The 13,937-nt window shown below is 35.1% G+C and overlaps 1 protein-coding gene across 1 annotated transcript in view; it reads left to right on the top strand.

Annotated features, from left to right (window-relative positions):
• The first annotated feature begins 13,570 nt into the window (after positions 1–13,570).
• LOC105619655 (serine/threonine-protein kinase minibrain) overlaps positions 13,571–13,937 on the top strand; it is a 36,481-nt gene continuing 36,114 nt past the window's right edge. Inside the window, 1 exon segment of the mRNA XM_012201178.1 lies at positions 13,571–13,816. Coding sequence (XP_012056568.1) covers positions 13,628–13,816 — 189 coding nt within the window. The 5' untranslated portion in view covers positions 13,571–13,627.

The following is a 13,937-nucleotide window of genomic DNA, read 5'->3' as shown; positions in this document are numbered from 1 at the left end:
GACACTCTTATATTATGCAAGTGAGAGATATCAAGTTCTGCGAACGAGTACTCTCTCTCTCTCTCTCTCTTTCTCTCTCTTTCTCTTTCTCCTTTTTTTTATTCTTTGTTTTCTGGCACTTTTTTCTTTCCTTTCCTAATTTCTTCGCACTCTCTTCTGTCATATTTTTCATTTTCTCTTCGCTTTCACATATCAGAATCGAAATGCATAGGTAGCGTCGTTTGCAACTTCTTGCACATGGTCTTTTGCAAATCTACCGGTCTCGCGAGAATTTGAGAAAGATGACGAAGAAGAAGAAGAAAAAGGAGAAGAAGAAGAAGAAGGAGGAAGAGAACTCGCAGGCGGAAGAAATCGTCGTATTCGAATCACATGCTCGTTGTGTACATAGGTTTATACAACTAGTCGCCTTCGTCGCGTTCTCCTGGTCTCCCATACTCTCGCATTCATCTTTTCTCTCTCTCTCTCTCTTTCTCTCTTTTGTTCCCATATACGAGAATTTCTGATTGCGAGAGTACCCCATCACCCTGTCACCATCCCTACGTAGCATCTGCCAAGCGGCATAACGAAACGGTACTCTCGATTACAAACAGGTCGACAAGACCTTGCAGCATGGCGTAACGATTTTTTTTTACCTGTAATCCTCTCATTCGAAATCATGTCGAAACTGATAGATTAATAACTTCACGTTAATGTAAAATTTAACGTAAATTATACGCGAGACATTTTTAAGCCGATTATAATTATGTACTGCTTAAATTCTAGTCATTCTTCTATCACTTTGATTAAACGGATCTTTCAGTTAATTACCTTAATAACGTTTCCAGTTAAAAATCCATTTCTAATTTATATTTATTTATTAAAGATTGCGATCATTCTGGGATGATATTAATTCAGAGTGTAAAAAGTATTCGTACAACCGAAATTTTAAAAAAGTTTTATTTGTAAAAAATTAACAATTTTATATAATAAATACATTCTGTTATAATATAATAAACAAAAATCTTCACATGCCTGATCTTAGAAACTAATTTTTTCGACTTTACACGAATATTTTTTATGCGTCTAAATAATATAATTTTTTATTTTTGCTTATAAAAATTATGATAATACCTATATTTTTATTATTATACATATTTTTTTAGATAATAATTTTTTTAGATAATTTTAAGAAATCTACAGTCTGTTATTCTCTGTTAATAAAGTGCTAATTAATGTTTAACTTATTAAAAATAAAGTTTTTTTAAAGATATCTTGTATATACTTGAATATTTTTTGCACTCAGTGTAGTTTGTAGATTCGACTTATTTCAAAACATACAGTGTACATAAAATTGCCATAAAAAATAATATTTTCAAGGTAGCTTACAACGTGAAAGTAAAACGTTTCCACTAGATTCAATTTTTTCTGGACCATCAAGGCACTGAGCAAACATCGGGCAAACGCCGGACAAACGCCGGGGATGTTGTTCTAGCTGCAGGTCGACGGAAACAAGACACAACGTGCGCTCTATATCAGTATAATCACCGTAATACTACAAATTCCGATATCGCCTGGGGCCTACAATCGAAAGTCATGATTCGCAGAGAACGAACGCGCGCCTCGAACTCGTTTATCGATCGACACAGCGACGACGACGACGACGTCGTCATAGTTATTGCACCGTTTACAGATCGCAGAGGAACTTTTTCCTTCGCAACAATATAATTTTTATTCCTCGCGCAATTCAAAAACCAAATGCTTCGGGAAATGAAGGCGATCTTTTATTTTAAAGAAAGCGATAAATTCAAGATTCATTATTCTTAAGAGATGGCTGTTCTCCATTTTAAAGTGGTCATGACAATAAAGAGACATTACAAAGTGCTTGCAATAAATGAAAAAAAAAACGATCGTATACGGCCGGACTCGTGTGTTAGTTATAACATTCTTTGTAAGGGTGAATCATGTTTTCATCAAATTGTTAAGAAAACATCCAATAGATACATCGCATATAGAAACGATAATAGAAATAAAATATTTTCTAAATTCACAGAATGAGAAAGGATACGTCTATTACGATTTGTAAAAGTCGTATCTTCCGATTTCTCTTTGTAGGACTATACAAGTGAAAATAAAGAAATAGATTGCGTATCATATCGGTGACATCAAAAAATAGAGGTGCAATATTTAATATTAATAATATTGATTCACTTCCTCTCTTTTTGAAATACTATTTTGGAAGAAGCAGGAGAATCGATATCGCAATGTCTCTCTTTCTTCACATTGTACAACGTCTTCTTGCTTACCTTAGTTAGATACGTACGTAAGACGGGCTAAGTGGGATCATAATAATTCACAATTCCGGAGGGAGTATTAAATATCGATTTTATTTTATAAGAAGCTCGGTCGTCGTCGATACACGGACCATACACGGTGCTCGTGAGTAACGTTGGTCGTGGGAAGCTTTGGCATTTCCGGATGTAGGTTGATATAATAGGCAAGAGCCAGCTAGAAAACGGGGAGGGAGAGAGGGTGCCAATTATGAACAGTAACACATATTATCTGTGTCGATTGTATCGAGTGTATCTAATGTCGACAGTACTTTTGCGATTTTATTGCAAATTTTAGTTTTGTAGATGTTTAACTTAAACTTGGAGTTCAACTCTAGTGCGATATTCATTGAGAGAATAGTTTTTTGTATCTGTGACTATAATTATATGTCGCAATTATTTTATGTTGTTATTATTATTATTTAAAAAATATTATTATTATCTAATATATTAAAATTGTCCCAAAAACTACTATAACTTATAATTAAATTATAATGACTATTTTGTTATGGTAATAATAATTATAATTTGTAAGTAAATTTCAGTGCCATCTATATATTTATTAATATATATATTTATTAATAGAATTATACATAATAATTATTACAATATTAGATATTACTATTGTAATAGCAATAATTATAATAACATGTAATTATAATCACGAATACCAAAAAACTTTTCTCTCAGTATTAGAATCGGTTGGTTTTTCCTATATTTTTCAATTTATTTTACCTCTTTATCACATCTTTGTGTATTTTTAAGCGACTTTGAAGTGTTATTTTTATAAAGAAATCGCAGTCTTCAATATTATTCTGTTAACAGAATTACGTCATAAGATATTGACGATAAAAATATACAAATGGGACGATTGATTTCTATCTGTATTAATAATAATCAAAGGATCAGTCAGTGACGAACGACTATTTCTGCCTATAATATAATAGATTGTCAGAATTTGCAAAAATATATATATATATATAAGTCATAGTACACAATAAAATGTATCCTACGATTAAAATGTATACAAATGATTAAAGATTATTTATCGGCATCGAAGAAGAAATGAATGTTCTTGATGTACTGAAAAGCCGAAAGAGATGACCCTTTCGGACGCCTTCCATTTAGAGATTCGAGTCAACACAAATGTTCTACTTTTCCTTGCATTCCATGAATAATAAAGACAGAATAATACTTGTGTCAACTTGTGTCACTAAATGGAAAGCACCCTTCGTTAGTGCAATTTTTACGGCATGAGAAACGTCAGCCCGCATTTTGCGTCGTCGCGGTGAGTTTGCGAAGAGACAGGTGGGAACACAATAATCGTCCCCGGCGTAATTAACCGCCGCTTTTAAATGCCGGTGAATGAATGCTGGACGATTATTATCGGCGCGGGCGATCATGAGCACGCGAGGTTGACGTACGCTAATGCGACCCGCCCGTGTTGCATTCCCGCGAGCGATAAACACATAGTCGATCCTCGAATGGTTAAAACAGTATTATATCCCCTCTATATGTATATATATATATTTTTTTTTTTAACAGAGAAAAACCACTAAAAGTCAACATAATTATTAGTACGCAAGTATATTTGTTCATATAAGATTAATCAAAAAAAACGCAAACGATCATCAATTTCGGCTCTCGTGAATGCTATGAAAAAGAAAAATAATAATAGAAAATAAATAATAATAAATAATTAATACTATTCAAACCTGGTTATGATCTGCGATTGTGTTAACAAGAAAGTATTAATCTTACGCACAAATAACAAAGAGCGGCTCTTATTGGCATTTTTCATTTTCTACGTTAGAATTATTATCGAAGCCGCCCTCTCTTCATTTTATAATTTTGTTTTTTCTTCTAAGAGTTCTCTATCCATTTTTTTCTAAGAGACCTCTATCCGTTACCTTTATCCATTTATAGTGCGATACGTAAGACGCTCAGCGACTTGAGCGTCTCATGAAAGTGGAGAGATCAGTCTTAACTCTTTCATAAGAAACTTTCCTGCGGGCTCAATTAATTTTGTTTGTACGAAACGCTACGTTAAACGAAATATCTTTTTTTTTTTGCGAGACTGGACTAGATATCAGTAATGGAGAAAACTGCGTTTTTAACTCAGAAAAAGGCGGACACGGCTGAAGGTAACTGCTTCCAATTGATCCACTTTTCTTATGCGGTTACAAATGATCTCCCTGCTATGGATGTGGGAATCTGTCCTTACGTTAAACGTAATACTACGACGCGGAGACAAATGTAAAACGTTACAGTGAGAGAAGATTGGGCGGATTTGAGGCCACTTTTCTCTTTTCATATCTCGCGAGCTCAGCTGTTCTCAGTGTGGAATCTCAGAAAAAAAAGGAAAAGAGAATCGTTCTCGCGATGGAGCCGGCAATTTCTCGCGGCGGTGCGCGAGTCATTCACTTTTTGAGATCGGAAAAAGATACGACTACGATCGTTTCGAGCACGAGGGCTCGCGCCACCTTGTGTACTTGCAAATACTACCCCGAGAGAACGGCTCGACCATGCGGGGCGAACAGGGGAGATACAGGGGCGAAACACGTAGGTGTCGTAGGATTGAGGGTGAGGACGGACGGGAGAGGGTGGTGGATCAAGAAGCATGAATGAAGCGGAATGCGTGCTGGCTATCGCGAACGGCCTGTGTCAAGCCTTCCGTGACCTCGCGACGGCGGTTCTCAACTCGCGTATGCGTGTCGCGTTATCTCTTCTCCGTCTCTGGTGAACACTTTCAATCGTTACGTGCGAAAAAGCAGAGCTTTCATTGGAAATCACTCATCTCTCAGTATATAATAAGCGTTACGCGACCAGCTTGAAGTTTGCGATCGTTGTAAAGTGACGTCTACAATAAGATTTTAAAGCATATAATTTGAAGTAGCCATAAGAAATTGACGAATTATGATCGATTATTCTAAACATATTTGACTATGATTGGTCAATTTATTACGACTTAAAGCTTTACATCTTAAAATCTCATTGTAGATGCCGCTTAGAAGTGACGCAAAGAGAAAAAGAACCACAACAGCGTCCATTATACACAATCATATCTAAACTTTGAAACTTTTATTATTGTTTTATACAGTACAGAAGCTTGTAATAATATTGTTGCAATGTTTAAAACGTTATTGCTGGAACATTTCAATGTTTCTGCAATATTATTGGAACAATCTGTGTTGTATGGATGACTTTAGTATGAAAGATTATATATGAATATATATGAATCCCCATGCATTTGTTAGATAGAACCGAACAACATTTTTCCATTGAACTAGATTGAAATAAAATTGTCACCACGGATTTCATACTTTTTCTTTTACATCTATAAGAAAATTTCCATTCTTTTTTCAACAACTCTGGTTTTCCGATTTTATTGGAACAAAACTTGATAAAAAAAGTTGAAATGTTAACCTAATATGAGCAAAACTATACAATTACACAATTATAAATTATAGACTAAATCAGCTAAAGAATGTATAATTAAAACTAAGGGCTGAACTTCAGTGATAGTTTTGTGTCTAAATGTAGCCTCGTAAAAAAACTCATTTTCAGCTTGCTGTTTCTCACACTGTATAATCCTGTGTATTTTTTCTGTTTACCGTGAAGAGTGGCCGATAACTAAACTCGTTACCGTATTGAATCGATCGGCTGGTAATGTTTACCGTACCCGAATTTGACCGTGGGATTCGAGGTTTAAATTGGCAAAAATTGCGGGTCTTGTGCCCTCGGCGAAAATAAGGGCTGGTAAACACAGAGAGTGCGACAGATGGCATTCAGCGCCACGTGCGAGGCTGTTCATTTTTTGATAATACATGTTATCGATGAGTTCGCTCTATCTCACGCATCCGCAACGAAAATTCTCGTTTCTTCGCGAGGAAACAGAACAAAAAAAGAAAATGAGCAAACGAATGAAAAAAGAATCCGTGCGCGGGGGTTGTTTGCGATACGTTCCAGTTTCAGCAGCGGCGCGCCTATATCGACCGACAGGATAATCCACCTCTCTCTTTCTCCACTCCCATCGTCCGCTTCTGTATCGATATGTGCCTGAATTTTTCACGATCGAGCCGGGATATATTTTTGGAACGAGGAATCTTTTGTCGATGATGCACTCTCTACATGTCATGCCAGGTTTTCGATCCGGGGAGAAGGGTTCGTTTCATGCCGAATGAACTTTTGAACTTGCTAATCGCAAGGAATTAGATGTCGCTACGCTGAGAACAGTTTATACATGAACAGTATATTAGTTAAAAAAATGATACGTAATGAATAAAATAAAAAAGGGTTTAGAGCTTAAGAGCTTCTGCTCTAGCGTTTATTTTTTTGCAAACGTCTGGTATTACTATCGACTCTCTGTACAACTTAAACATTGGTCGTATTTGATCTACAATTGTCAGAAGAAAAAAAAGAAGACGAATCAACAACCTTCCTTAAGCAAGGAATATATCAATCTCTTAATGAGGCATGTGGAACGAGAGTTGGGATTTGTATCCGGTACTCGCTGACATTTGGTCGATCAAGCAACATGTGAAGCCTCGCGTCGTCCCGAAGAGTCTTGATACATTTCACACTCATCGAGACAAAAGACGCAATGACGCAACTCTTGAACGTTCATTTAATTTAACTATGACTTACGAGCGGCTCATACATAAATCATATAACGAGAGCGTGTAACACACACAAACTAGACGATCATCCTCTATGATCTAATGTAATCAATTTTTTTTGTTTCCATCATCAATGTGATTGCAGAATCTTATCTCTCGAATTTTGGAAGCTGTTAAGTCGCGTATATAGTCCAGATATTTTATTGTCCGTGGCAGTGATAAATATCAAAGAAGCAACAATAATCCAATTTTTTGAATTAAATAATATTTAAATAAATTAAATAATTATTTAAATGTTAGTTTTAATTTTTATATATATGTCAAAATGTAAATTAATTTATTTCTATGATTAAATTACTTAGCTTCAAAGGAAATACCTACGTCCGTGCTAACGTGTACTTATAGTAAATAATATAAAGTAAATTTCCATTTAATATATTTCTTAAGTTAAATTGTAACTTTATTGTTAAGAAACATCATTTAAATTAACGACATATTAAGTAGGAGTAGAAGCGACTTAGAAGTAATTAAAATAGAAGTAATTAAAAATAACTCAAATTGTGTAGATATAATTTACAGTGCTCGTATTCGGTTTTTTCTCATGGAATGACACTCGAACAAATCGATTATCGGATCCGGTTGTAAAAGACGCAAATGAGACAACATCTCATCATGACGCTCGAACGCAGGGATGGAGGGAACGCGCGAATGGAGAACCGCTGTATTCCCGCGCGTGTTAATGAATATTTTTTTCCATTCAACCGCGCCCTGGCCTACATTTCAAACGGAGCAACGACGGCGGACTCTCGTCGAAACGATGGGAGAACAGCCCCGCTTTCCGATACGCAGTGGCTTGTAAAATAATAAAAAAAAAAGAAACGGAGAATAGTGGGATACGAAAGGAGGAGGAGAAGGAGAAGGAGAGGCATGGGGGGGGGGAGGGAGGACAATTGAGGTACGATCTAGAGAGAGGGAATGGGTCAAAGGGAATAGATAGCCCGCAAATTTGACCCGACCTAGTCGTGATTTTTTCGTCCACTCCTGTCGTTTCTGTGTCTCTTTTATTCTATTCCTCCGTCTCTTTTCTATTTTTTTTCTCTCTTCATGTTGTTTTCTTGCTTTTTTCTTCTCTTCCTGATGCGTGCCTCATCCCTATCTTTTGATGACGTGTGTACGTTAAAGTCTCGTATGGTGAATGATTGGCTGGATAAATTATCGTTTTGCTCCGGTAGCGAGTTTGAGCATCGTTTTCATTGATGATTTTTTTATCGGTATTTTTTCCCCTGATTTTTTTCGTTCTTGGGAAGGAAAAAGAAACATATAATACAAAAGACTCGACCTAACTAAACGAGGAAAAGATCAGTACTTCGTAATATCCCAATTATATCCCGAATAAATTCCGATGGTCCATCTGATGATTATTCATGTCACATGATCGACTCACTGGAAAATTAGATTTTCAGTTTTCGTTCAGATGCAGAAGCTTGTACATTTTTCATATCAGTAACATGAAATATGTAAATCATCATGAATTCTTTACAGTGGAAAATAAACGATATGATGTAATCTTTATTTTTGACAATTGTATAATTTAATTTATTTTGAAGATAATTTTTCTAATGTGATTACTTTTTTATTTATTGAATCTTGAGAAAAAGAATATATTATCTTATCAAATTTTCTTGAGATAAATTTGCAGTTTATATAAGTTCTTTAGAGAGATATATTATATATTTTTTTAATACAACGAAAAAATTATGGACAAATTACATATTTTTCTATATTGTATTTGAAAATAAAAGTTTAGCGACAATTTAAAACCTAGATAAAAATTATTTCAATAAGATAAGATGAGAAACAATTTTCAATTAAATTATAAAATTATATTTTTAAATATAAATATTGAACAATTTTGTATACATTTATTTTTATACGGAAAATATAAATTTTCAGTGCCAGTCATTTTTTGCAGAGATTGTACACCTGATATGTCCTTAATCCTTTATTTACTAGAATATATGACGAGGTAATTGATAACTTTTTGATTTTTAGTTTTTATTAAATATGTGATTTATTTGAATCCAAATCATAAATATAACACTGTCTTAATCATTTATTTGACATATAATGAGATGTTCAATTTTTACTGCTTTTAATTCTTATCTAATTTTGTAAAATACAAATACTTGTATGGAAATTCAATTTATTTACGTTTAAGCTCGTCACGAGCCGAGTCACGTTTCTAGATAAATACGAGTATAAAAATATTTGTATAAAAATATTTAATAATACTTTGCGAAATATCGCAAAAGCGTAATAAGCACTCTGCCCGTTTATATCCACCGTTGCTTATTCATTCATCCGTTTGTTTGTACACTCAACCATTCACTCGTTGTCTCAGTCATACGTTCAATCTATGGCGCATTCATTTGAAGCCCCAGTCATGCACATTCTTCCCTCGTCATTTCATTAACTAATTACGACAAATGAAGTAGCAGAGTAACTCATGCATGTATGTATTATTTATTTCTTAGCTTATATTGCAATTAATATTTTATTGCATCGTAATATTGTAGGAAAAATCATAATCATAAATAAACAATTATTTGAAAAATATTGCGAGATAATTCAATTTCTTATCTAAAAATTTCTTTTAATTTATTTTACTGATATCCAGAAAGAAACGCAAATGATACGATATACGATGATGAATTGGTTGATCGGTATCGAAAATGCATGCAAATAAAACTTCTTTTTGGCCGGCTCGATTCAATCTATATGCAAAAACAATTAAATTGCTTCCGGAGTATATTTTATAGCGCTCTCTTTGTTCTTCCTCTCTACTCGAGAGGCTTTTCAAGGAGGCATTCAAGGTACGACTGGGCGGAACACCCACTCTGCTATTTACTGTCGGACTTTTCGAAAGAGAGAATTTCGTTCGTCGTCAATAACGCGTAAATCGACATGGTTTAAAAATCGTGAAATTGAATTATATTTTTTATTAAAAATAAAAAACAAATATATATTTTTATTCGGGCATTCAGATGATCTCACGTTAACGTAACACTTATTTACGTTTACGTGAAAAGGAAAGTAAGAAAAAACAAGTCGAGTAACTTCGATTCGTTACAACTGCGCTAAAAAAGGCTAAAAGAGTGAAACTCGCTTGAATGGTCCTAAAAGGGTGCTATTTCACGTTAACACCAAGCGGTCGGCATTAAGCCGGTCCACGTCACCTAACAGGGTCGTTAAAATGACAGTAAATACTTCAGCGGGTGCCGAAGCGGATGACGAACGACGAGAAGTCATACGTCAAAATTAATGACCATTGTTACCCCGATTCTCCGGGACGCATAACGCACATTTCGTCCCTTCTTGTTAATTATCGACACTTCTGTTGTACCCTCTTTATTCCGCAAGATTTAGGTTTCTTCCGTCTCATTCCCCAACCTGAATTGGAGACTCGCGCGAGCGCTTGATTCTTTCAAAAGCCCGACAAAATAATAAATATCAGCTTGTTTCATTTTTCCCACGGGGTGGCTTTTGCAGCTTGCTCGCATAAATTGCCAGAACGAGATTGAATTGGCAACGATGAAGATTAAATTAACCTTTAGGGGGATCCTAAAGTCATCTGTTTTACCGATTCAATAGGACTTACAAACATACGATTTACGTGTCATTGACACATCATTTCGCATTACTTTACTACATGAATATCGCATACATATGCAGCATTGCACTTTTTTGCGCGGAAGCAAACGTAACGGACGAGTCGCTTTTTTACTGGTCGGAAAAAAAAAGAAAAAAACAGGGAAGAACGAGGATGGTCCGTTCACCGGCGGAATTGTTAATTATCGATGCTTTCGCATTTGCGCGCTTTTGTTCTCGCCTCTCCTACCGCAAGAGCGTTCGTCCTCGCCGTGAAGAGTGCCCAAGAGCACCTTAAAGAGCTCTCGTTTCAACCGCTGATGAAAATACTTAAGTGAAACCGCTGGCATGCGCCGAGGCATTCGGAGAGAAGAAATCGAGCGTTTGGATACTATCTTTTTGAATCCCATTTCACATTCCTCCTTTCAATTTTACATGTACTTTTTATACCGCACATATGTAGTATAAATGTACGCGTTTTCCACGAGACGTGCGTATAAATTTTAACGCTGTACAGGAACCAATTTTTCTACGTTCTGAGGTTATCAAGGCGTCGACGAATGCTTTTCATCGACGAATATTTTTCCGTGAATGGGTCAATGCGAAAAAGACTCTATTTGCCTTTTCGTTTTATGGAGAAAAGCTCCGCTACAGATTGTACTATTCTATTTCTACGGTGGATCGTTATAGAAATAATCAGCACAAGTTTCTTCAACATGCTTCCTCGAACGTATCGCAATTCCCCACCCTGTCGTGATTCGGATGAATTACTTTTCACCTCACTTTTCATGGAAGGAATCGTCACAAATCGCTCTTCGTCCTCCGCAATCATCCCCTGTGCTTAAGGGAATCTCAAAGTCGTCTTGTGTTTTATTGATTATTTTTGAGGAGCCATTTAAGTTACTCGCGAAAAGCTAATGCTGTACATTAGTTTTCAAGGAGAATCTCTTCGCGATTTATAGAAGAAGCGTATACGATATTATTATTAAAAAAGACAGCTTGAGAAGGATTAGAAAGAACTTAAGAAAAACTTAATTAATGAGAGAGTAACTTATCATAGATCACAAAAGGGTTAGATTTAACGTACCTTGATATTATTACGGGATTACTCGGGAGTAATTTCAACAAAACCAATTCTGTTTTCGGAGAAGCAGCGGTGGTTTTAATCGCGTATTCATTCGCGGCCACGCGACTCCGCGAAATTTTTCTGATGCTAATTACGTTGCGGCTTTAACGTCGACTATTAAAAAGAGCTTTGGACCAAACGATCTTCCGCAGCGAAAGAAAATATTCCTCCGATTGTCGTTTTACCCTCCTTAAATATTGTTTCAAATTAGTACTTAATATGATTGTTAATTATTAAAAATATGAAATGTGAGCAATATAAAATATGTGCATTATTGCATAGTACATGATAATTCTAGCGAGACTTGCGAGAGACTTTACGACACATTTGTTGATTACTGTCTTGTCTTCATGTTTTATTAAATTATTTATATTTGTCTCTTTCAAGTCTGTTTTTATTGAATATATTTTTTGTACGCGTGCGTAATTTTAAATTAAGATGAAATGTCTATATATATTATGTCATTAATAACATACTTTTATGTTCTGTTTAAAAGATAAAGAGAGAAATGATAATTAGCATAACAAGTCAGTAATGATACATTATCCATTTAAGATAAATTATTATTATTATCATAAATAACATACGATAAAAATAAAATTATAGTAACAAAATATTTTCTCAAAAGTAGATAAATTTTAAATAATTTATTTGTATATAAAAAATTGTATATTATATATATATATAGTATAAATATATAGTATAAATAATATATATATATATATATATATATATATATAGTATAATAAAAAAATTATATTTTATATAATTATATTTTATATATTATATGAACAATATATTCGTTTATGCATATTTAATTTTAATCAAATAGTTTCATGCTACATATCAAGTCTGCAACCGTTTTATTTGTCACTGCAAACACAATAATCTCACATCTTAGCGTCGCAGCATCGATCAAAACAACTTGCAACTGATATTCCCTAATTACTACACGAATCTAATTATCTAATGATGAAACTTAACAGATAAATGTCAATATTACACATCAAATACAAATATTGATCATAAATTCGCGGTCATGCATTGATCCATTTCTCACGGTATATTGCAAAGCTACTAGTTAAATTTTCGCTGCAATTACATTGCAGATTAAAAAAATCAATATTATGTGTGTGTATGAGCATATAATTATACTGAATAATAATCTCTTACGTATTATATATTTATTTTTTTGTCATCAGGATTTTAGAGTTGATACTTGATGATAATCAATAATTTTAATATTAATTCTAATAGAAGCACAATTAAGACAGCAAGATTTCTTTTATTCTGCCTATAGTTTATAAGTTTAAAATATTAATTAATATTTCTGAACGAACTACATTATGCACCGTTCCTTGGCGACTAAGTCTTAATGTTAAAGCACTGATCTTTCTATAAAGCCATTAAAATAATATTAGTTAAATTAATATTAGTAAAATCTTAATTGATCCTGAATTTGAATTACTGATTTAATTAATTGAAAATAACAGAATTGGAAATGTCGATTTGAAGTTAAAAGTCAAAAGTTGAGCATTATTAGAGAGTCATGTTTGCGAGACTCAAAAGTCGAAGATCATAATAACTATCATGTACCTCTCTGCTTTCGCGGGGTAACCATGTCTCATTTTGATCTCGACGTGGCATGTCTCGATATAATTGTGTCCGATGTCGCATGTAACAGTAAGGAAGCAGCGAACAGAACTTAATTGAGCAGAAGCTCGATATAGTAACCCTCTTCCCCGTGTACATACCCCTCCCCCTCCCATCAGTGCTCGAAGGCCGAACGTGCACGCGGGGTATATCAAAGTGAGTACTCTTCGACCGTCGCCATGCATTGATCCGTTTGTCTCCTGGTGCTTTCAGTGAGCGGGAGGACGGGGACCGGCGGTGCACCCCTTTACGGGCGCCTGGTGGCCGAGGAGCCCATGCCCTCCGCGGTATGCGGTGGAGCCGGTGCCGCGGGTGGCGGGGCTGCCGGCGGAGTTCCCCAGGAGACCCCCTCGGACATTCACGCCATGCAGGCCAGGATACCCCACAGGTTTCGCGATCCAGCGACGGCGCCCCTCAGGAAACTCAGCGTCGACCTCATCAAGACCTACAAGCACATCAACGAGGTAAGACCTCCGTTGTCATGATTTACCTAAAGTTCCATGCTATGTCAAAGTTTACGTTTTCTTGCGAATAATCCTTTTTTAAAAATGAATTAAATTTTATTTATCTTACGCTACACTTATT

This window comes from Atta cephalotes, assembly GCF_000143395.1.
Source record: "Atta cephalotes unplaced genomic scaffold scaffold00002, whole genome shotgun sequence".
Lineage (NCBI taxonomy): Eukaryota > Metazoa > Arthropoda > Insecta > Hymenoptera > Formicidae > Atta > Atta cephalotes.
The sequence above is the reverse complement of the archived record's forward strand: the minus strand, read 5'-3'. Positions and strand labels throughout refer to the sequence as shown.